The sequence below is a fragment of the Pelobates fuscus genome, chromosome 2 (genome assembly GCF_036172605.1).
Source record: "Pelobates fuscus isolate aPelFus1 chromosome 2, aPelFus1.pri, whole genome shotgun sequence".
NCBI classification, from domain to species: Eukaryota; Metazoa; Chordata; class Amphibia; order Anura; family Pelobatidae; genus Pelobates; species Pelobates fuscus.
In genome coordinates, this window is record NC_086318.1 from 379,129,066 (window position 1) to 379,154,872 (window position 25,807).

Consider the following 25,807-nt stretch of genomic DNA (forward strand, 5'->3'; position numbering starts at 1 on the left):
CGTTGTATTAATAATCGGGATTGTACAATGCTGTGGAATGTGTTGTCGCTGTATTAATATTCGGAATTGTACAATGCTGTGGAATGTGTTGTCACTGTATTAATATTCGGAATTGTACAATGCTGTGGAATGTGTTGTCGCTGTATTAATAATCGGAATTGTACAATGCTGTGGAATGTGTTGTCGCTGTATTAATATTCAGAATTGTACAATGCTGTGGAATGTGTTGTCGCTGTATTAATAATCGGAATTGTACTTGCTGTTTGATTTCTGGTGACTGATTTTGCTTGTTCTAATTCCGTTCTTTGGTTTTCCTGATTAAGCAATATGCAATAAATATGTAGATGTACAATTCAAAAGTCTAAATTAGCCAGCAAAATCGTCCTGACCTGCGTTATGCTGTCAGCAAAATATTATTATTTTTTTTCATTTGAATCGTACAAATGTACCCATGTTGACCTTACTGCCAGTCTATAACAAATGACATGGGTGCTACAGAAAGCACAAACAGAGAATGAAAGAAGACAGACAGGGTTATTCACATAGGTGTGAATTTTCAGGAAGTCAAAGCGCATTCAACATTTTAGACCACAATATAACATATATTGCATACAATTTGCAAGGCCTCTTCTATTCCCTGCTTAAACCACAGCCGGCTCAAAATCCAATAAATCTTTAAACATTCTAGGAGTCTTGCACATAGAGTTGTATCTCCTAGATACCACCTTTTAAACTTTTACGCAACAAACTAACCCTTTCATAAAGCGTGTCAGCCTATGGTAGAGTACTGTATCCCTTCGACTGAAAGTATTGCTTAGTTACCAAGAAACTTATTAATCTTGAGTTAACTTGTAAGGAAGTAGATACAAGCTCTGTAAAGTGATAAAGTGAATTTTAATAGGGATGGAATTTTTATGGAGGAAGGGGTCTGGTTTGTGGGATAACTAACTGTGTGTTGACATATGGAACAGACGAGCTTCTTGCATAGCTCATCCCTTGTTGCTGTTTAACGTTCTCTTCCAGAATCACATAAGATCATTGTCTTTCCACAAACCTTGAGTGAAATCCTTTCGCAGAGACGCCATCTCTACGGGCAATGGGCATGGTAAGAACTCATCTTACATTTGTTTAACAAACTGCCATTTGAATCTAAACATAACCACATCTAAACCGGTTTATTTGTTCTTTATATCTTTCTTTCTTAAATATCCAACAAAACTAGACTTCATTTATTTCAGTAGAACACATTTTCCTACTTTTTATATTTATACTTGCTGGCCTTGTAAAATATAAAATATTTCATAATGCGGAATGTTTGTTTGTTTGTGGAAAGTCTAGAAATCCCAGTTAGTGTGATTTGATTTCTTAAATATTAATATAAGAAAAAGGAAGATAATTGCCAAATTTCGGCCTCATTTTAATATTGTTGGATAAGCTTTTAAAGTGATTTAATATTGTAAAACCAATATAATTTTATAATATTTTGATATTTTTTATATATTGATATTTTTTATATATTGATATTTTTTTTATACATAATATATATTTTTTGAAACATAAAAATCATGCAATAATTTGAAAAACGTAACCAACAATATTAAATAGATGGTAGTTATGTTGCTCAGAGTGTCCCTTTACATTTTGAACTAGTTTTACCATATCAAATTACCTTACTGAATAAAAAGGTATTTGAGTGCTCTGCTGTATTCACTGATAATATATATTCTTTTTTTACCCGGAGCTGGCTGACTTAGGACGGTATTGTGCAGTTTGAACTGACAGCAATTTCAACAAATGAAGTTTGCAGATAGTATATGGAGTACTAGTGATGATTCAGTGAAAGCCAACTTGATGCAAGACAGCGCTGGTCAGGTATTCATGTTAAGTAAATATAAATTAAAGCACATTATTAAAAGGAACACTTACAACACCATAACCACTGCAGCTCACTGTAGGGGTTATGGTGCCAGGAGTGGCCTTGCACCACCCCTGGTGAGCGAGAGTATGAGGTCAGTGGGAGACCCTGTAAATTGTCAGTGGCACAGTGGAGATATATGTAGATCTGGAGTAAGCAATACTCACAATGGATTGCAAGAGGATAAACTAACACCGATTATTGTCTGGTGCAGTGGAAATGCTTAGATATAATGCAGATCTGGACTGTTAAGTGCAATAACATTCTTTATCAAAATCCGAAATGATGAAATATTGTTTTGTTTTGAAATATATCTAGAGGTTATTGTTAGCTGATTATAGACACTAGTTAAAATCATGGGCTTCTCTTCCTGGGATAAGATTTTTTTCAGGCATAGGCAACCTTCGGCACTGCAGATGTTTTGGACTACACCTCCCATAATGCTTTGCCAGCATTATGGGTGTAAGAGCATTATTGGGGTTGTAGTCCACAACATCTGGAGTGGCGAAGATTGCCTACCCCTTCCCTATCGGATGATTTGATTGGCAGCTTGTGGTCAGCCAACAGTCAATTTCTAATGTAGTGTGCTGTGAGAAAATAAAGCGGATTGCTAAAGTGCTGGGAGTGAAATAACATTTTCACGGGCTCACAGATGACATTCAGAAAGAATTTCAATAAGGTAAAGTAACTGGTACTTCACTTTGTATGTCACTGCAAACAGCACTTATTGTGCAAACAAACAATATAACCAGATTTGGATAAAACTAAGCAATATAAGGGATCCATTTTTATATGCCTACATTAGTAACGTGGATACATATGTGATATGTTGACGGCTGCAATCATTATTTTTTTTTTAGAGAGTTGGCACATTTCCCTCTCAAAGCAACCACAGAAGAAAGGGGAGTGGATCTTCAGATGAAAACACGAATACAAGAAGAATTAAGGTAATAGAAATGTATATTTAGGAAAAACTTTGTGTGTTTGTGTGTGTGTGTCCTGGTTCTGTCTGAGATTAGTGGAAATAAAATCCGCTCATGAGTGGTAGCTATTGTCATTTTAACTCAGTGACTTTCATAAAAATATAATCCATTCACATGTACAATATTACCTGTATAGTAACAAAACAAAACAAAAGAAGAGTAAAAAAAATGAACATGGTGCCATTATTATCTATTAGGCTTTGAGTAAAAATGAATACTAATGAAATATTATATTTTGTACTACAGCTACAGACATCATTCCCGCCTATTCATCTCAGTTTAATTTCAAGCACTAAACCACTGGATAAAAAGCACAAGGATTATGTTTCAAATTCTGATGTTTCCAGGGATGTTTGGGGGGAAAAGCTTAATTTGCCACAAGTTGAGAAGGCACCAGAAAAGTTTTTTTCCAAGCCTGTTAAATCTTTCCCTGACAAATCCAAATTTGCCAAAGATTACGGATGCAACCTGAACCCACTGTCAAACACCCCAACCTATGCTTGTGATGGACAAAAGGAATCTAGATTGATAGAAAAGCAAAGCTGGTTTGATATACCCATTACAAGGTCAGGGACGGACAGACTGTCGCCTGAGATAACCAAAGTTTCAGAATGTCTCTCGTGCAAAAATGAGAGGAGAATCAGGAACGATTATGACAAGATCCTTTTACAGTCAAAGAGAGAAAAGGAGGCTTTACAGCAAAAAGTGAGCGTGTTAGAGGTGGAGCTAAAAAAATATAAAGAACTCAACACAGCTGCCCAGCAACAAGAAGATGTAACTATGGTAAGCGATTTAAAAAATAACTTTTATAGGTCTAATTATTCAGCGCAAGTAATTAAACTAAAAGTTATTGCTCCTCATGAAACTCCCTTTGTTAATCCACAAGTGATGACCCTAATAATCCCAAACCATTGCCCCCCTCCAATCTACAAGTCACCGTTTTCATTAATCCATTAGTCATTTTGCTTCCCGTACCCTCCACAAATTCTTAGTGCCCCTACCCAAGTCCCTTTGGCCCCAAACATTGAGTCACAAAGTGCCCCCTTTCACGGTAATCAACAATCCACTCTTTTGCATCCCTTTCCATTGCAAATTTTTTTTATTATTAAAAGGATACTAGAGGCACCAAAGCAACTTTAGCATAAAGTCTCACCGATCAATTCTTTGCAATTTAAAGGACCACTCTAGGCACCCAGACCACTTCAGCTTAATGATGTGGTCTGGGTGCCAGGTCCTTCTAGGGTTAACCCATTTTTTCATAAACATAGCAGTTTCAGAGAAACTGCTATGTTTATGAATGGGTTAAGCCTTCCCCCTATGTCCTCTAGTGGCTGTCTCATTGACAGCCGCTAGAGGCGCTTGCGTGATTCTCACTGCGAAAATCACAGTGAGAGCACGCAAGCGTCCATAGGAAAGCATTATGAATGCTTTCCTATGTGACCGGCTGAATGCGCGCGCAGCTCTTGCCGCGCGTGCGCATTCAGCCGACGGGGAGGAGAAGAGGAGGATCGGAGGAGGAGAGCAGGAGGAGATCTCTCCGCCCAGCGCTGGAAAAAGGTAAGTTTTTACCCCTTTCCCCTTTCCAGAGCCGGGCGGGAGGGGGTCCCTGAGGGTGGGGGCACCCTCAGGGCACTCTAGTGCCAGGAAAACGAGTATGTTTTCCTGGCACTAGAGTGGTCCTTTAAGAGGCAAACCACACACATACTGTGCAATAAAGGAAGTTTAAACATTAGATCTCTCTTTACAGGAAGTATGTATGGAAACTGTGTAGGTCACATGCAGGGAGGTGTGACTAGAGCTGCATAAAAAAGGGGATTTAACTCCTAATTTGCAGAGAATTAAGCAGTTAGAGTGCAGGAACGTGATCTTTACATCAAACCCACTTCATGAAGCTAAAGTTGTTTCACTGCTTATAGTGTCCCTTTAAGGTGCTCCACGGGTTATTTAATAGTTCTAGTGGCTAGGGGCCCTTATTATGGTCAGTATGGTAGAGCAGCCAGGAGCTCTGTTCAGTAGCATTTGCTGAGCACTTTATTGGTAGCAGAGGTTCTGGTTCTGGAGTTCGTGGAATTTTATTTCCAAACAATATTTCGATCCACATAGGACCACAGGTTTTGCTCAATATACATACGTTCATGCTCATGAGATGTGAAGGCATCGTTTTTTGTTTTTTTTCTGAATAGTCACTTAATATACATTGTGTCATTATTATTTTTTATTATACAATGTTTTCTTTTTCTCTTATGAAACAGGAATATCAGTATGAAGGAGGTTCTCATCCTGGACTTTTTGAAATAAAGAATAAATGTCCAGATATAATAAAATGGGGAGATTATAGAGAGTTAGAAGCGAACACCAAAGACAAACAGGAACAGATTGTAAGTAATGTATTTGTTTGTTACTATTATCGTAGGAGACAGAAAACACATATGTTTAGTTATTTTACATAGTTACATACTTACATAGTTACATAGGCTGAAAAGAGATTTGCGTCCATCAAGCTCAGCCTTTCTCGCCTGTTTTTACTGTTGATCCAAAAGAAGGCAAAAAAAAACAAAAAACAGTTTAAAGCACTTCCAATTTTGCAACAAACTAGGAAAGAAATTCCTTCTTGACCCCAGAATGGCAGTCATATCTCTCCTTGGATCAAGAAACTAGTACCCTACAATTTAAATATTGTATCCCTGAATGTTATGTTTTCGCAAGTATGCAACCAGTTGCTGTTTAATCATCTCTATAGACTTTGATAAAACCACTTCTTCATGCGGAGAATTCCACATTCTTATTTTTCTTACTGTAAAAACCCTTTTTTTTTTGCTTTAGACTAAATCTTCATTCTTGTGTCCAGGACTCATGCTGACTTCTTCTTTTTACCACAAAGTTCTTACACCTTACATTGAATATGCAGGTGGATGTATGTAATTAGAACCTAACATCATTAGCAATTAAAAAGAAAAAATGTTGGAAGCTGATGTTTAAAGTGAAAAGTCTGGGACAGATACAAGGAAGTAACTGATGAATTCAGTAGAAGAGAGGAGAAACGTGATCTGTCCTTGTTAGGAAGTACAGGTGATATTATTAAAACATAGCATTTATTAAATATATGGATGAAATGATAACAATACTAAGTGAAGCAAAGAAAATGTGTAACAAAACAAAGAGAATTAAGTATAAAGTTAAGAAGGGTTCGCTCCAACAATATAATCAAGTATGTGATGGTGGGAAGATATATTATGGTAATATTGTGATAGGCAATTGTAGGTATAATACACATTGCTAAATTGTATTTCTAGTACTAGCGGTTACAATATGGTAATAAAAAAAAAAATAACCACTAGATTTACTAATAAACAAGTATTATCAATAAAGTGATATAGTTTCAACAATGTCAGGATATCCATAAAAGCCCCAATGGAGAGTATGTAGCTAGTTGAGAAATAATGTTGCAACAATCACTTGACTGAACTAAGGCATGTAGAGAGAAGACTGAAGGAAAAAATGGGGATTGTTGCCTAAACAGTCCCCAATTTTAGTACCAAGTCTACAAAATTTGCCTTAGAAAAAAGTTCTAAACAACAGCATATACAATCAAAACGAGCGAACGCTGACAGAATTACACAAGTTGAGTACAAATCTGTGCCTTCGAGGGCACCTACATAGATAGAATTAAATTAAATTAGTATTATTTATAAAGCACCAACAAGTTCTGTAGCGCTGTACAATGGGTGGACTAACAGACACGTATTTGTAGCCAGACAAGTTTGACGCACAGGAACAGAGGGATTGAGGGCCATGCTCAATGAGCTTACATGCTAGAGGTAGTGGAGTATAGTGACACATAGGGTAAGGATAAGGTAGAAAAGTAGGTTGCTAGGATAATTAATCAATTGAGTAACTTTCTAGTCGAGCTACCTGTGGATCCATATGAACTTTAGAATGGGGGGGCGGGGACGGACCGCCGAGCTGGACGGTCGCAAGTACGAGCGGCTCCTGCCAGTTTACACTCTCTAAACCCTTAAAAGCATGATTTTCAACGAGTTTTCAGACCGACAGCATGAGCACTCAGCGCACGGAGGGCACTGTATCCAGGGCGAGGCTGGCTCTCTGAGCTCCAGTCCCCTGGAGGGGAAATCTTCTCTGCACCTGAGGGGGCCTTCTCCGGCGGTGAGCAGGGCGGACAGCCGCTGCCCTGCTATCCCGCCCAGCAGCACCCGGCCAGAGGCCCAAATCGGTGAAGACTAGGCCCTGTTCCCCCCCCCCCCCCTGGACCGGCGGGGGTGATCCCAGTCCCAACTCTGAGGCAGGTCATCCGAGGCCCAGCAGCGTTACCACCACGATCTGCGGCCTATACCCCTCAATCAAGATGGCGGACGCCACGCGCCCTAACGGCACTGAGAGGGCCGGCAACAACACAGCGCTGGCAACACACAGCGCCCACAGACACAAGCTGACCTGCCATCCGCACCAGCCGGAGGTCAACACCCATCAAGGAGCCCTGGCACGACATCTGCCTTCGGGGGTCGCAATACTGTACCTCAACACCAACTCCAGGGCAGGCACGAAAATGGCGGAGGAGACGGGGGAACAGCAAACCAGTACCCGCAGCGAAACGAACGCGAAAGGCAAAAAGCCAGGAAAACTTACCCCTCGGATATGCAGGAATACCGGTCACCCACATGAAGCGCAGCACCCCACTCCGGGAGAGCCCTACATCCCCTCACAGCCAATACAGACGCCGGCAGGCCTGCGGTAGGGCCATGCAAAGCCCCCTGAGGGCGGCAGCACTGTGTAGACCCGAGAGGCCACACCGCTCCACTACCTCGCAATCAGCACACCAGCAACTGGTCCAGTAGCGACGGACTATTCCTTTAAGCCATGATACGGTGCGGGACGAGGAGTCCCTGAGCATGTACGGGACATTCGTTGCTGGACAGTACACACATGGAAGCGGAGCGCCCAGCCAAGGTATCGGCTGACCCTCCAACTACAGTAGTGGGCTGTCAAGCAAGCCATGTCTGACAGAGACTTTCACCTGAGATCTAAGAGACCCAGTGGCACACAAGTGACAACAGTTTTATTTTATAATATAATGTGTAGATAAACCTGTCTTACTCCACTTAGTCCAACACCCATATTAAGCTGCCTACAACCCAACATCACCCACTAAGCATAACCCACGCCCTAGTCTCTCCCGCCACTGCTCCACGTGGCGGCATAACACCACTCTAGCCAGCTTGGGTATACTGGGGGGCTGGGCACCAAGGCAACGTAGCGCTGCCACATCGTTTAATACCCCAAAGCGGTGCTTTATCTCCATTAACAAAACTATACACAAACGTTAAATGCTCGGATGGCCTAGCATGTATTCTAAACATTGAACTATATCCCACACTGGTACCACTGCATCTTCTGACTATGTTTTGTCTCTCCACTGTCTCTTTATCCTATCACCATCTTTTAAACTCGGTGCTTTCACTCTATGGTTCAAACAGTTACCTTGTATCTATTTAGCGTGCATAAATATCTTAAAAAGCGCAGATTAAGCTATTAAATCTAACTATAAAACATAACCATTATAAAGCTACGCTCTGTTAATGCAGTTATACACAAAAATTGTGCACTGATTGAATGCCATAAATGTAAAACAAATGTGATATGTTTATGCTTGCGAACGCTATTGTGGCAGAGTAAGCAGCTATGTCTATTCATGCGCTCAAAAATAAAGAATGTAAACAAACAAACAAACAAAAAAAAACTTTAGAATGCAAGAACGTATATTGAGCTGATACGACAGTATCCGGCTGCTCATTAGCAATTAATAAAGGTCAGAGTTTGGGAAATACCACAATAATGCATGTTTCAGCATCCTGCAGTTATACACATCTATTTATATATTCTTTCTTTTTTATTTCTCTTTTTCCTCCATCCTATAACTCCACATTGTTCTTGGAATAGTGTTATTCTGGAAAGTCAGAGTCCTGGATTCTCATTGGCTTTCACCCATTCTTACCACATATTTTAAAACAATGCTCTTTTTATATGAGACTTACGGGGTTACTCACTAAAATGAGAATTCAAAGTGAATTCCAAATTTAAGGCAAAAGTAGCTCATCTGAAATCATAGCTGACTTAGACATTGTTTTCCAATATGGCTATTTTCACCTTGAATTTAAAATTCACAGTGAATAGCCCTGTTTGTATTCAAAACATGTTTTTTTAAAGTTTAAAAATAGCTGTATAAAATGAGACCACTAAAATTTTAATTAAGAGATTGACATGAAAAGATTAAGGGGTATTCATGGTTGGAGGGCTCAGAGTTAAGCTGGTGTAGAAATTAGTTGTTTTTTTTACTTCCAGGGTCATAAAGTCAAAGGGTGTTTTGGACTAGGGCAGGGGTAGGCAACCTTCGGCTCTACAGATGTTTTGGACTACATCTCCCATAATGCTTTTACAGCCATATTGCTGGCAAAGCATCAAGGGAGATGTAGTCCACAACATCTGTAGAGCCGAAGGTTGCCTACCCCTGGACTAGGGGAAATGGAATATAGGGTTAGTGAGGAATTTAGGGTGACTCTATGTTATGCGGGGGATCTAGGGGACCTGTCTGTGCTGTGGAATGTTACTGCCTGGCCCTGAAATCACACATTGTTTTATCCTGAACTTGTTTATGATCCATGTACTCCACTGCTTTGTCCTTTTCTCTGACCTATTGTCTTATTTACCACTTGCTTTACTACTTCATTCTCTGAACTCGCTTCTTTGTTTTTCGCTAATTCCACTACTTGTAAGTTTTGAATACCCTTCTTCCTTCATCTTTTACCCGCTTGGCTGCTTCACCCTCTTCCTCTTGCACTTTTTTTTAACTAATGTGTCACTTGGTCCTCACCTCAGTTTATCCTATCTCCTTTACAATTGTCCTCCTGATAACAAGTAAATGATGTCTGAGCACTCTGTCTATGCTGTTCCCATTGTCTGATTTTCATATCATTCAGGGAAGGCTCACTTCTCTAGTCTCAATCATCACTTCCCTCCCAGGACATAATAAGTAATATGATAATTAGACAATTAATCTGGACATAAATCAGCTAAACAGAGGAAGGAACATAATGCTGAATGTATTAACGTGAATTATGTAAGTTATTTAGTTGTAGCCTCTTAGAACAGTGACCCACGTCCATACCAATTGGTGAAACTAGGTGTGCGCGAGAGCGGGCGTGGCCTGCAGTCCGACCGGCATGGACGTGTGAGTCCCGAGCTCCTCGCCACCTAGCTACCATCAGCCACACTTAGCCCGACAGCATACCTCGATGGGCCGCACAAAGAAGCCGGAGAGCCAGCAGACCCCCAGGGCAGCACCGCCGACGCCGTCTGTGGGACTGATGGACTGGTTCCTCCAAACCCCGCAGGGACCGAGCCGCGAGGCACATGGCTCCAAGATGGCGCCCGTTTCCCCAGCTTCACCCAGCTCGGAATCTGAGCAGCTCACACTGGCTGATATCGGAGCTGAACTCAAGAGACTGGCAGCTAACATGGTGACAAAGGCTGACATGCAGTCCCAGACAGCCACCCTCACAGCTTCCTCACATCCGCGGTCACAGCACTGCGCACAGACCTGGAGGAGCAGGGAGGCCGCATCCAGGCCTTAGAGGCACAGGCCCAAGCAGCACAGCACCAATCTTCAGCAGCAGACACAGCCCTAACAAGACAGGGTAACATGCTACTAACACTGCGCAGACAAGTGGAAGACTTGGATAACCGAAGCCGCCGCTCAAATATCCGGGTAAGAGGGGTACCGGAGAGTGAGGGGGTGGAGAACGTGGAGGAGCTGCTTACTGCACTCTTCCTCCAAATCCTGGGGACATCAACGCCACCAGACATACGTTTTGAGCGGGCACACAGGGCCCTAAGACCTAGAATAAGAGATGGGGACCCCAGAGACATTATCTGCTGTTTGCACTCATTTCCCCTTAAAGAACGCATCATGCAGCGGGCCAGGACCGGACCCTCTTGGCGTTATCAGGAGTCAGAAGTCTCCCTATACCATGACCTCTCCCCTGCCACATTAGAAGCTAGACGCGCTCTCAGACCAGTTACCACAGCGCTGAGGGAACGCAATATCCCATACAAATGGGGCTTCCCGTTTAGCATCCAAGTGAGACACCAAAATGAATGGGTCACCGCACGCTGGCCAGACGAAATACCGCGCTTCCTCCAAAGGCTAGACCTCCCGCCCATAGCGGTACCAGACTGGATACTGGAGCCGCTGGACCGGGAACCCAGGCCCCAAAGACAACCACGATATGCGCGGAGGGGCCCTAGAGAGAACCGGATGCACGAGGTGCCCCCACACCCAGCTAACCCGGAGGAATAGTCGTCCCCCGATGACATCGACCCCGACACTATGACACAGCTCGACTGTCGGTGGTCTGAAACACGAATAGTTGCCCACGGCGTTTTCCCACTTCTCACCACTTCCAGGTCCAAGGCGTCCAGCACACCGGAGTTGTTGGGGTGACCACGCACCTTGTGCCCTTCATGCTCTGGGGTGGGGATTGGGAGGGATGTAATACCTTGTTGACTACGGGGAACTGATCCGATGGCCCCTGATTTGCACAGCCTACCTGTCCACATCCAACCCCGCAATGTATCACCTGCTCACGGCTTACGGCCCAAGGGGGTGGCACCGACTCAGGACTACTATTGGGAGGGGGGAAAGCTTGTGATAGCTGCATGGGCAGCCCACTAGGGCTGATTATCCTTGGGCCGGTCCGTCTGATTTACCCTACAGCCATTCCTCCCCTGGGACAGCTCAGGAAACCGGTCCGGTGCTACACAGCCTTGCTGACGGAGACCCCACGAGTAGGAGGACTCCTGCCGCCAGGTTTGGGGGGGGAAAGTGAACATTATATGAACAATACGTAATGAGACTGGGGGGGGGGGGTACAGATGGGAGGGCGGGACACTCAAGATAGAATAAATGTACATGGGGGTTGCCATGAGTCCAGAGGGCTACAAGAAACCAAGTTCTTAGATTAACAACTCTTAAAAGGGACGTTGGGAGAGGATAGGGCCTGGGACCCCTCCACTAAACGCTTGATATAGTAGGAACATAGACATAGGGGGGGTAGCCGGGGGTTAACGTCAGCGATCCTGCCCCAAACCCAACGAGCCTAGAGGGGGTTCTACGCATACTTTAAAAAAAAAAAAAAATAATAATAATAAATAATAAAAAATATATATATATATAAATAAATGTAATAAAAAAAATAAAAAAAAAGCTAAAGTTGAAAAAGTTACACAGTGATGAGATAAGGGGGAGGCACATGCGTAGAATAGGGGACATGGGGAATGTAGGAGAGGATCCATGCTCCTCTCATTTTGTGCATGTTATGTTGTGCTATCCATGTGGAGAGGAACTGTTATACGGTATATGATATGCTTTTTGTACAGGTTGCCAAGACACCAGACACGTCAGCTCCTCTATTGCGATGAATGGTAATGCACCCGCCTCCCCCCTGACTCTGCCCAATACCCTCTGGACGACATGGCACCCACGGCACACCGGGATCTCGCCCTGCCCTTGCTCCTGACCCTAGACCTAAACTCCACCCGAAGCAGCTGTTAGCCTTGGCCGCTAACCCCTGACCGAACATGCATATGACGCCCCTGACCACTAGTTTGATTAGACGCACTAAGCTACCCAACCCTCCCGACAATCACCACTCAACCCCCAGAGGGTGTAACGAGCCCCAATTTCATTCCGCGGCCCCCCGCCCCATGTTAACCCGGGAGGGGAGGCATACTGGGGGACTTCACGGACTGACATACCACTCTCTGCCCCCACATGTTATCCCCCAGACTTACAACGAATAATGGCGATAATGATAATCTCTGACAACCCTAGATAGGGCCCACTGACTACACTTACATGGGCATTAAACATCCACACATTCACATGGTGGTGGCACACCTGTTAGGTAATCTCGGACTCCTGACTTTAAAACGATATCTAGACAACACACCCTGATTGGGTATTTACAAATAAGGACACAACCACTAACCCCCAACAAGTTCGCGTGAACAAACTCAATCCACGGGGAGTTGGTAGTTGGCGGCCGTTGGACATCTCCCGACAGGCCCGCCTGCCAACTGCTGCCGTGGTCACGCGAACCAACCCTCCCAGGAGGGAATTTCGACACCTATCTTTTGGTGCCGTAACCGTCTCTTTATAGGGACGAATAACTCATCTCCACTTTCTTACCCCCCCTGCCCCCCCGCCTGCACGTTCGTGCAGTCAGGGATCTCTTCACACTCCGACTTTATCACATCTCTATTCCCTGCTCTATCCTTCCTGTGATTCTTATCCAGCCAACCCGCACCTACCTCCCCCCCCCCCACCATTGCCACAGTGCCCACGGAACTCGCACTGGGTACTACTCGGCAGCAGGCTTTGCCTGGAAAGGCGCACAAGCAATAGAAGACCGCTACTCGCTACTCGCGCACGACACGCATGGCTTACATTCCTGATCCTCTACGAGTTACGACCATGAACTGCAGAGGCCTAAATATACCAGAGCGCAGGTCGCAATTACTTCGAGAACTAGCCTCTAGACATATTTCGGTCGCTTTCCTACAGGAAACGCACTTCAGAGAAGGACATGCTCCACAGCTGAAAAGCAAACACTATCCCAACACGGCCCATAGCAATCACCCGACTGCTCGTAGGGCAGGCGTGGCGGTCCTCATCCACGCTAAACTGCAGTTCAGGGAAACGGAACGAATGGCCGATCCTAACGGCAGGTACTTATTCCTTAAGGGCGATATACAGGATCGTAGATACACATTTGCGACACTCTATGTACCGAATACCAACCAGTCGCACTTCATACGTAGAACCATCTCCAAACTCTCCTCGTTCACGGAGGGCATATTGATAGCTGGCGGAGACTTCAATGTACCCCTCATCCCCCTACTGGACTCATTCACGGGTCACAGCTGCATCTCCCAAGGAGCCCTCCGTAGTATACAGACATCACTTAAGAATCTCAGACTGGTGGACTGCTGGCGCGCAATGCACCCAGCAGACAGGGAATATACCCACTACTCCGTGATACATAAGCGCTACGCGAGGATTGACTATATCTTTCTCCAGCAGGAACACCTCGACGCCATCCAAAAAGTAGACATTGATTCAGCAAGCTGGTCGGACCATGGACCTGTGACCCTCCAATTGGACTCCCCCAGAGTGCGTCCGTCCACATGGGCGTGGAGGCTGCAGGACTCTCTGCTTTTAGACCCTGCGGTGAAGGTACAGATCGCTGAGGAACTTACATCCTATTTTACATTAAACGCCACAGACGAACTGCCCGCGACGACTATATGGGAAGCTCACAAAAGTGTACTCAGAGGCACGTTGATGCACTTGGCCTCCAAAAAGAAAAGGGAATCTCGAGCACATGTGACGGAATTACTTACATGCATAAATGCCCTCGAACTACAACACAAACGCTCACACCTTGAAGAGACATATAAGGAACTCCTGGAAGCCCGAAGATCACTGCATACCCACATAACTAATCGTTATTACGGTTCCTTACAACGCTCGAAGGCCTTCTTTTACCAACACGCCAACAAGGGGGGGAGGCTGCTGGCCAAAATGCTAAAGGGACCCCAGTGCGTGACCCAGGTCCATAAACTACGTCTACCAGACGGCACAACCACGCAATTCCCGGATAAAATAGCCTCCGAATTTCGCTCATTCTACGCCTCGCTGTACAACACCCCTGGACCGACACTCCCGGATGCAATAACACACAGATTAGACAAAATAAAGGACTACATCGCGTCACACGTGGGGACACGGCTGCAGCAAGGGGAGGCAGAGATGTTAGACACACCGATCACAGAAGCAGAAGTGGCGGGAGCGATTAAGGCTGCCAAGACGGGCCGTGCACCAGGCCCAGATGGCTTCACTTTAGACTACTATAAGAAATTCCGATCCATATTGCTCCCGAACCTCACCAACGCGTTCAACGCCCTGATAAACGGTGCCCAGTTTCATCACGAGTCCCTGGCAGCGACTATAACAGTCCTCCCGAAACCGGGGAAGGACCCCGAACAATGCAGCAGCTACAGACCAATCTCACTGCTGAATGTAGATGTGAAGCTTTTTACCAAAATCCTGTCCACCAGGATTGGGGGTATACTCCCAACACTGGTCCACGCAGACCAGACGGGGTTCATCCCAGGAAGGGAAGCAAGGGACAGCACCCTTAGAGTACAGTCCATCCACCACCTGGTGACGAGGTCGAACGACAAACTCCTACTACTGTCCACGGATGCGGAGAAGGCGTTCGACCGGGTCGACTGGACGTTCCTTATGACCACACTTCGAGAAATGGGCTTCGGAGAAAACATGCTGAAATGGATCGATGCGCTATACCGCTGCCCCAACGCGAAGGTGAAAGTGAACGGGGCACTCACCGAATCCTTCCAGATTCATAACGGGACGAGACAGGGATGTCCACTCTCTCCCATGCTCTTTGCCCTAGCTCTTGAACCGTTCCTAGAGGCAGTGCGCAACTCAGACGACGTCCCGGGCTTCAAAAACGGCGTTACAGCACACAAGGTAGCTGCATACGCAGATGACCTCCTATTTTTTATCACAGAACCGGAAGCGACGATGCCCCGCCTAGTTGCCATGATCACAGCCTACGGGGAGGTCTCAGGATTCAAACTGAACATGAACAAATGCGAAGTACTCAACATTAACACACCGTCTACCCAGGTAAACGCGTTGAAACAACAGTTCCCATTCCGATGGTGCACAAACCGCATGCGATACCTAGGCATAACACTGACCAGAGACTTAGGCGATATGTACCAGACGAACTTTGTACCGCTGATGCAACGAATACAAAAGGATCTGAAAACATGGGCATACCCCCACATATCATGGTTCGGGCGGATTGCAATATTAAAGATGAATATTTTACTGAGGCTACTATACCTATACCAGACAATCCCGCAAGCCCTACCGACTGCGTATTTTACATCACTCCGATCTGCGATGGGGAAGTTCGTTTGGAACGGGAAACAGGCACGGCTCCGACAAGAGACCTTATGCTTGCCCCGAACGCGGGGGGGGCTGGCGCTCCCTGACCTCCGCAAATACCATCACGCGACAGTCCTCCAACGTGTACTGGAATGGCATTCCCAACCGGCACACAAACAATGGGTCGACCTAGACAAGGCCCACATAGGCTCCTCCTTCCTGACATCCATCTGGAACTCAAGGAGGTTGCCAAGAGCGACTCTGGAACCGACCTCCACTGTAGCACAGACACTGAAAACGTGGGATACCATCAGGAGAGCACCGCATGTGTCTCCAACGCCGAGCCCGATGACTCAGATCCAACATAATCCTCTGATAGGAGGGGGTCTGCCGACGACGGCTTTGTCCTTCCTGGGAGAGGGAGAATCATTCCCCATACACAGAGTACTGAACAACGCAGGCATAATCCCCCTGAGGGAACTATTAGAGGGCAACCAGCCCACCAGCCTCCAAACCTTCCGTTACATGCAGCTCAGATCGTACTATCAGACGCTCCCGGGCAAGGAAACGCTACATCGGGACTTAACATGGTTCGAAACACTCGATACCAAATCCACCCTAGATAAGTCGATTTCACTGTTGTACCAACACATGCTAGTGGGACACCTCACCAACAATGACCAGTTCCGCAGACGCTGGGAACGCATGCTCGATACATCCTTCACCACGGCACAATGGGATAAGATCCTCATACTGCACCATAAATGTTCGTCAAGTTCCCAATATCAAGAAACCAACTATAAACTTCTCTCATTTTGGTACAGAACGCCTGATAGCCTACACAGGATATTCCCAACTATACCGGACACATGCTGGAGATGCGAGGATGACCGAGGCTCGCCACTACACATATGGTGGGACTGCCCACTCATTAAACCATTTTGGGAAGAAGTACAACGGAAAATAAGGGAAATCTTGGGAACGGATGAAATCCTAACCGCGGAGGCGGCCCTCCTACATTCCACACCAGACCCCATAGGGGCATACAGGAGAAGCATTCGTAGACACCTACTAAACGCGGCCAAAGCGCTGATTCCACTATACTGGAAACAGACGAATATTCCTACAATAACGCAATGGACGGAACAAGTAGAGGAGATCTATAGAGCAGAATCAATACAGGCCACCCTTCTGGGTCTCGAGGATAAGAATATGGAGAGATGGCGCCCGTGGCTGCTTTATGTGGCAGACCAAAGCTCAGACAGGGACGTTTGTCTGCGGACCCGAGGAACCCCGCACCCCCCTCCGAATGGAGATTGAGCTAAGCTACGATCCACGCGATGCCATGGGCACGGGCAGTGGAACCCCCACCCACCCACCCCACCCCAGCTCTCCCTCTCTTCAAACCGCTGTCTCATCTTACTGCCCCCCCCCCCCCCCACCTCTGTATCTCCCCCTTCTATTTCTCACTCAACATGCCTTTCAGTACTCGGACAAAGCTCCGTGACTTAATCGAAAAACAGAAGTAGCTCGATACAACCCGAGATTACTAACGGTTGCTTCACACACTTGCATTCACTCATCAGATTAGAGACACACACCTCAGCCACGGTTTCACAAAACACGAACATGGAACAACCCCACACAGCAAATGACCACTAAATATGACCTGACTATCACAACCGCCTTATTGGAAAAGCGAACCATAGGCGGATTGACCGAACCCGAAATACCCTACAGGCTGATATAACATTCGACCTATCAGACTACCTAATACCAACACCACACCTTGGTCACCCATGTGCCTACTCTGACGGGTTAAACATACTCTCGCACCATTCCCTTATAATGCACATCGCGTCCTAATTGTTATCCGTACAATATTCGCTGGGAACTGCATGTCTCCAATACTATGATTATCTGCTAAATTTAAAAGTTACTTGTTATTATACACAGTTCAGGACACGTTCCGAAATGTCTGTGCTGAATGAAGCCGTTTTAAACTTAAACGCAGACGAAACTCAAGCCATTTAAGCCACATGACGACATTTCATGCTTGTCTTGACAAAAGCTTTATATCGGACTTCATGTCAATGTCACTTGTTTATCCTAAGCTTTATGTTACTGTTATATGTGTTTCCATGAGACCTGCGTGTCTATTACGTTATATCTTGACCACCCTGCTGTAATTTGAACTGAAGACACTAATAAAGCTTGTTGAACTATAAAAAAAAAAAAAAAAAAACTAGGTGTGCGCTCCCTGGTGTCTTACCTGCCTCTTGGTGTTTTAACTAACATTACAGCACAGAGGTTAATATTCTGTCGAAGAATCCAGTGAGATTAATTCATGGTTGTACAAAAATCAAAAATGTGTACTGGCACTCTTCCATCCAAATAGGTGCTGGATATCAGGGTAGCCCACTCCAACTACCTCAAAACATATATGCAAATCAACTATTGTATATTTTTTCATTTTTCAACCAATTAATATAAGGTCTCCTCACCAGGAAGAAATTGGGTCCTAATTGTATTGAGGACTCTCAGCTATACAGTGCGATCAAGCAATAATTATAACTGATATTGTCGGACTGTATTGGGGTTTTGATTTATGTTTGGTGTTTTTTTGAGATGACCACAGGAGTTATAGTGGCATGAGGTGTATATTATGAATTGTATATATCATAGTAGCTTAACTCATTATTTGTTTAGACATGGCAATAGAATAAATAACAAGAATTTTTCTAAACGAATATCTATGTGATAATTTATTGTTGTGGCTTCTTGAGTAATCTTCACTGTTTCAGAGTGATGTAATGTGATGTATCCAGAGGCCAAAGTGCTGCAAAGATGTCTACCTCGCCCTCCACACAAGCTGTGTCTCCAATGGGAAACCACAAAGTAACATGCGTAAAGAGTACAAATACAAACCCATGTGTTACACACATACATGTTGATTGTTCATGTTACACACACAGGTATTGTTGTTAGTTTTTCAGTGATGATGTGAAATGGTAGGCCCCCCCAAAAAAAAACTTGGCCTAGAGCAGAACAAAAACCCCAAACACATCACAGCTTCCTAGTTCTTTTTTTGAACGTCGTGAATGACTAATTTGTCACATTTTCAAGATTTCCATGTAGTAATAAAGTGGGAAATAATTACAAGTGAATAACAAGAATCTTGTTGTTCTTGTTTCGTGCCGTAGGATTGTTTGCTATTAAAGGTTCAAGAGCTAAATGTTCAGCTTGGTAAGACACAAGATGCTGAAATGGAACAGAAAGAGCTGTTCAAAAGCAGGCAAAGCAAATTGGCTTTTGATGTGGAAGACTTAAAGCTACAACTTCAGAGAGCAAAGGAGCACGAAAAGCTGAAAGTCTCGAATTTAGAGAGCGAGAAGGTAGGAGACAGAAGAATGGATATTTCAAAAGCACTGCTATAAGCTTCATGTTCTACTGAGATGTTTACTAGGAATGGAGATCACTTGAGAGTTTAGAATATGCAAGCCAAAGCAAAGTGTTCCATTAAGAACGATTCCATTATTATTTAATGCTATCGCTAAAAGATGATGGAATGATACAGGCTCAGCTATTGAGACAAACCTTTATAAGCCTCTTCCTCTCCCAATACCCCATTTTTTTGTTCAGTAGGTATTCTGGTAAACCCACCCAGCTTGTTTACCTATCCTAATCTCTGTACTCCTAAGCATGGCCTGGCAGTATGCTTTTGTGTATTTCTCGATCCCTGGCCCTGACCATGGCTCGTTTCTTGACTCTGCTATCTTTGCCAACTATAGGCTCTTGGTTAAACTTGACACTCTATGCTATTCTAATAAAAAGTATAAAAAGGATAGCGGATAAGCCGCTATACTTTTTAGCCTTTTTATTAGGATAGGAAAGGTTCAAGTTCTGCATGTTGGGTCATACCCTTTACCTTTTCAAAGTTACCTCTGGCAAAAACCAGGACAGTTGGATTAAGTGTCAGAGAACAAGAACGATAATTGGCCAAGTCAGTTCACAGCATAGAAACAAATGCAAGTAAAGCAAAGCAACCGTCAGGAAGTCATAACTGTAAGTGGCCATCATGACTCAGTTGTGACCAGTTTAAATAGAGGCTGTTGTTATTGCAACGTATGATGATGTGCCACACGAGCAGTAAGTATATATCAATAGGAGAACAGTAGTTGGCATCAAAAGATGTCTCAGAAAGCAAACACGAGGTGACACAAGAGATCACCACCTTGAACTTGGAATAAGCCTGCGTTTTGAGGAAGCTCATGAGACCCATCTGCTGACCCTCTTTGCCATGTCCATTACTTATTATTGGGGTGGTATAAATGCTTTGTATGTTTTATTCAATAGAACCTGTGCACATTTATTGGTAAAAAGCCTCAAATAGTGATTGTAACCAGATACCCGTACTAAGTGTACCGTAGGTTGGAAACAATGGTAGTTTGGATATGTTGCTAGTATTGACAACCCCCAATATTCAGGAGAGGGGTTAGAATCATATTATATTGTGAAGCAGTCAACAAAATCTAATAATTATTTTTAAGCACCTAATAACACCAAAATACGCAGAAATACTTCTGGCCAACATAAAATTAGCTTAGCTATGCCAAGGTTAAATCTTAGTTATCACCAGTAGCGAAAAACAGTAGTGACCCTACCTTGCCTAATTTATAGATTTATGTAACCGCAGGAAGAAGGTTTTAAAAATAAAAAAGGAATGGTGAAATTAATTCCATTATTAAGATGACATACAAGTACATAATTTGATTTGACAAATCACATTTATACAGTATGAAAGGCAGTTTAACACATATAGGCCTTGATTTAATATGCTTTCAAATAATTCAAAACTGTTAGGAAAATTTTCCAAAAGATTTATCTGCAACAATTGTCATAGACTTTCATGGTGACTTCTATAGAAAAATCTTTTTAAATTGAATTTTTCCATTCTTTTGAAAGCTTATTGAACCGAGGCCATAGATTTAGAAATATACATGAATTCTTGATTATTTTACAGGAAAATATCCTCAACCAACTAGAGAATACAAACACGGAACTGGAGAAATTCAGGAAAAGAAAATCATTATTAATAGCTGAATTGCGCAAGGAAAAGGTTTGTTTTACAATATATTCATGGATCGTTTCCATTAGCTGTTGGTGTCCTTGAATAGATTAATTACAATGTGAAAATGTGTATGCATGTCATAACCATTAAAAAAAAATCACCAGATTATTGTGACATAACAGAACTGAGTTACAAAGTTGAGATATTCTCACCACACAAAGTGTCCCTATTTAGGAGGGACAATCCCTTTTTGTTGCCATTTCCCCCTGTCCCTCTTTTCTAGGAGTTTCATATTCGTTGGCATGTGTGTATATCAGAGCTTCACAACAATAATACTCAAAGTAATCTGCATTTAAATAACAATAAATGTGTTTAGAAATCAGTCTGTGCAATGAAGATATATTGTTATTGTCTTAAATTACACTTTATATGGATTTCAGAAGATAATAAGCCACTGGCAATATAAATGTCGCTGGTTGCTTAGCTGAAGATGGTACTGACGTCTAATTTGACTGGGTACGTCTTTCTATATATCTATAGAGTTATACAGACAGTACGCAGAGCATGTATTGCTACACCACATCAATCTTTTTTTTGTTTCAGATTTATTGAAAAGAGACTCGAGCAAATTAAACTGTTTTATATATATATTTTTTACTTTTATCTAAACACTGTTTATTTCTCTTAACAGGAAGGTTGTTTCATGGAAATTGAGAAGCTGAACACAAATTTAGAGAAGGTAGTTTGAGATTGTTATGGTTTCTAGAGTACCAACATATTTTCCAGAGTTATCTCTTCTCTATAGAAAACAAATCATACAATACGTTCTGGTAAATTACCAGCCCAGCCTGTGCGGCATACAAGATAAATGAAATCAGAAATATCAATTCACTTTAATAGATTTGGCAGTTTATGTGCACTGTATTTAAGCACACTTAGTAATAAACTGCTTTACGTCTTAAAGCCTCAATTAATAACAATCAGTGAACTGACACTTAAAAATAATAAGAAATTAAGCAAAGGTCTAAGGGGGGCTTAGACACATAGGAACAGGGAATCAATAGTGTTTCCAGGCAGTTTGGGATATCTATGGCCAAACACATAGGGACAAGGCACTAGACCTGCTATTGGGGTCAATATAATCCCCGCATTAGTATAAGGCACTACCCATTCTATGAACGTTCAATATATGTATATAAAACACATCTCTTTAGGAAAGCTTATGGCCTCCCAGAGTAACCTCTACCTTACATACCTGTCTCTTGCCCTCTCCTAAAGGGCAGCACTCTACTCTCTCCAGCTCTGCTTCACTCCCACCTTATTCGATTGCTATTTCCTGTCCTAATGTGTTTTTCACCCCACCTCCTCTAGACTGTAAGCTCGTTTGAGCAGGGTCCTCTTCAACCTATCGTTCCTGTAGGTTTTCTTGTAATTGTCCTATTTATAGTTAAATCCCCCCTTTCATAATATTGTAAAGCGCTACGGAATCTGTTGGGACTATATAAATGGAAATAATAATAATAATAATTATAATTATGTATCCCTTGTGTGTTTGACTGCTGTCTTCTGTTTAGCTTGGGAACAGCTCCAGCCCCATGATAGTACACAAAACTCTCTAAAACATGGCGACTTTTACCATATAGTAATGCTTACCATCCACTAATCCCACTAATGGGATTATTAAATCTCTCTTGCAGGTACTGGCAATGATTAATTTTATTTATTTTTTTACTATATCACTGGTTATATAAGGACCTACTCCATTTCATCCTGGATATTCTTTAGGTGATTTCCATCTAGCAACTGTATCCTAACACTTGCTGCTATTGATAATTGTATTCTTAGTGCACCCCATCTAATTGCAGGTGAAATCAGAGAACATTGCTCTTTCAGACACCGTAAAGCTACTGCAGCAAGATCTTGAGAAGAGGCCCCTGTGCTCCTCTTTTCCTGCTCAGGTTTTTTCAGGAGGAGCGGAAGTACTGCTCATTTCACACAATGCCCATGCCCTTGGGACAGGTGATCCGTTTCCTGTTTTATTTTCTTGCATGACTTAATACCGATTTTTGTGCAGAATAATCATTGTATTCATAGGGAAGGTCTACTAAGGTTTCTGCTGCAGAAAAAAAAGACTAAAATCCATCAACTTAGCCCAAAAGTGGCAAATGGGCAATAGCAGATCGATATAAAAGACAGATAGTTTAAAGACACTTACCACAGAGAAACTCACTGAAACCATAGTGCAGGGCCAGTAAGAACAGAAACTGTATCAACCTATTAAGTGCAAGATTGGGTCAAACTGACACATGAATCCAAGGAGGACCTTCTTTAATCCTGCCTTGAAGGCATGTCTCAGAGCATCCGCATTCTAGACAGTTATTGTTAGCAGACAGGATAGAAGCCCACCAATGAGCTGGTAGCCTGGTATGTGTAAGACTACTAAAAGTTTGGTAGTGGCAACCTTAAGCATGCTGCCATCCTGATCACCACTAGTGGCACTAAACAGGTAAAAATACTACAAATCATCAATCACCTACTACCAGTCTATCAATATATAAATCTCAGTTTCTGATCTAGAGGAAGCTGTAGCGTGAAGAGACGGGGAAAATATTACTTTGATTGTCAGTCTATCTAGACCATAGAAAATACTGGTAATCTTTTTGAATCTTTCATCAGTTAGCGAGATCAGTGCAGTTGAAGGATCTTGCACTGTTGGGTGAGTGAATCCAGCAGTATTATCAGCGGAGAGCTGCAGTGGAGTGTCAATGCCTACCAGCAAAGCCATAGATGGCGGACCCCTTTGCCAGTCATGTCCCCCATATAGCCAGACAAACATGTGCTTCTAGCTGGCACACCCTCTTGTTAGCCAGGTCCACCACATGCCACCTTCTAGATTCCAAGTTCCAGGATTCTATGTGTATTCACAGGAAGGTAATGAAAGAACGACTTATCTGTAGAGGGGACATAGAATGGTAGAAACATGGCCAACATTAAGTAAGGGTGAGTTCTATAATCCTGCCATTCTTCTTTTCAGATTATAAGTATCCTGAGCTCTCCAGTTGTGGAAGAAACCTTCAGAATGTAACGTCCAGCTCCAATAAGTCGGTGGCAGATGACATCAGAGTAAAAGAGATATATAAACAACTGTAAGAGCCGCTATTCATATTTCAAAGATTAATTCATAGAGACTCTGGGTTGACTTGCATTCCATTCTGTAGTAATTACTTGTAAAAATGTCGGATTCTCTGCTAAGTCACAGCAATAGGCAAAGACAATCTACTTAAATCAATGACATATAAACAATTGTACCTTTTCTTATCAATGCTAGATACATTGTTTAAAGGGGCTTATGATATATTTAGATGCCTAGTGTTCCAATCAATGAAATGTGCATATTTATAATTAAAATAATAATGGTAGTGCTTTAGGGAATATGTAAATGTTTAATTGCCAAGATAACAGGATCTCTTTGTGTGATAATACGGTATTTTCTTAAGCACTGAATATATAATTTGTGATACATTATATTGCTTTAGGAGTTATTGTTCCAAGATTCATCACTGTTATCTCCCCCTTGTTCCCTATTAGCCTTGCTTGGGAGCAGAGTAATGCGCAGCAGTTATCACTAGAAGTCGACCAGATTATCGCGTACGGCTGCAAGAATTTCAGCTGGCATTAAATGGCATTAAATAGAGTCAAAATTGATAAAAAATAAAATATTGGATGAAACTCGTCAATAATGTTTGAGTAGGTTCTGCTGATACAACTGAATCAAGGCCTTAATTGGAGAATATTTCCATGTTTAATGAACGAGCCTCATAGGAACATGACTCAACGTTGAGAAAATAAACCTAACTCAGCCGACAATGCTAAATAAAGCATTAAATCTAGTTTCTTAGTTAGACTCTAATTTAAGCAAATACATTGAAGCAAAAAGAGGGAATATAAGAAAACTGAAAACAGCAAAAACAAAAAGTAGCGTCATTCAGGTCTCAAACAAGCTTTTGTCACTTGTGCCATTACAGAGAGAACTTATACCACTAGTATTTCAGACTGATCCCATCCAAAGGGCAGTCCAGATACAAAATGCCTTTCAATGTGTACACTCAAGACACTATTCCCTGTAAAATACAAAACAAGTGTTTTGCTTATTTACTGTAGGTAATGTCAGATTTTGAGCTGATTACCTTGTTTCTTTCTTTGCAGGAAGCGTGAACGAAACTTGTTGCTTGATGTCATGCTTGTCATGTATGCCAGGAGGTGGTTTGTGGAAGAAGCTGTCCCACATGTCAGAAGAGCCCTTAGAAAATGTGGTGCTTTACCGGAAGACACAGATTAGTTATGGAATCCATATAATTCTAGAATGTCAAATACATTAGGGTTCAGTCTGAAGCTGCTACATACACATTAGGAGATATTGTTTGTTTGGCAAACTGAAAGCAGGCCATTCTGTGTGTGTACACGTTTTTCGCTCAGGACTTGGCTCTATCACGAATGTTGTTTTTGTCAAGCCACATCCTGTACTTGGCAAGAGTTTCTGCAAATTGTAAGCCTGTTAATGGAATTGTATTTCTGACTCTGAGCTTTTGAATGAGTCACAAGTAGATCACTACAAAGATGTGTTTGGGGCCTGCCATTTACACCAAGTCTATTAGCATATGAAAACAAGGAATTTGTGATACAGGAAAGTTACGTACATACGTTTTATTAGGAACACACAAAAATATTCTTTAACATGCAGTGGAATGAATTCCTGGAGTTCATTCACCAAACATACACATGAT

At 42.9% G+C, this 25,807-nt stretch overlaps 1 protein-coding gene across 1 annotated transcript; it reads left to right on the top strand.

Moving 5' to 3' along the window:
• The first annotated feature begins 1,755 nt into the window (after window positions 1-1,755).
• LOC134585931 (uncharacterized) lies at window positions 1,756-25,807 on the top strand. Its single transcript, XM_063441414.1, has 10 exons — window positions 1,756-1,872; window positions 2,776-2,862; window positions 3,145-3,681; window positions 5,151-5,276; window positions 19,156-19,347; window positions 20,976-21,071; window positions 21,715-21,762; window positions 22,889-23,042; window positions 24,058-24,169; window positions 25,230-25,807. The coding sequence occupies exons 1-10, from the start codon at window positions 1,795-1,797 to the stop codon at window positions 25,360-25,362; spliced, it is 1,563 nt and encodes a 520-aa protein (XP_063297484.1). The 5' UTR covers window positions 1,756-1,794; the 3' UTR covers window positions 25,363-25,807.

Coding starts and splice junctions, on each gene's coding strand:
- LOC134585931 (XM_063441414.1), top strand. CDS start 1,795: ATGAAGTTTGCAGATAGTATATGGAGTACTAGTGATGATTCAGTGAAA. Junction 2,863..3,144: donor CGAATACAAGAAGAATTAAG/GTAATAGAAATG, acceptor TTTGTACTACAG/CTACAGACATCATTCCCGCC. Junction 3,682..5,150: donor AACAAGAAGATGTAACTATG/GTAAGCGATTTA, acceptor CTTATGAAACAG/GAATATCAGTATGAAGGAGG.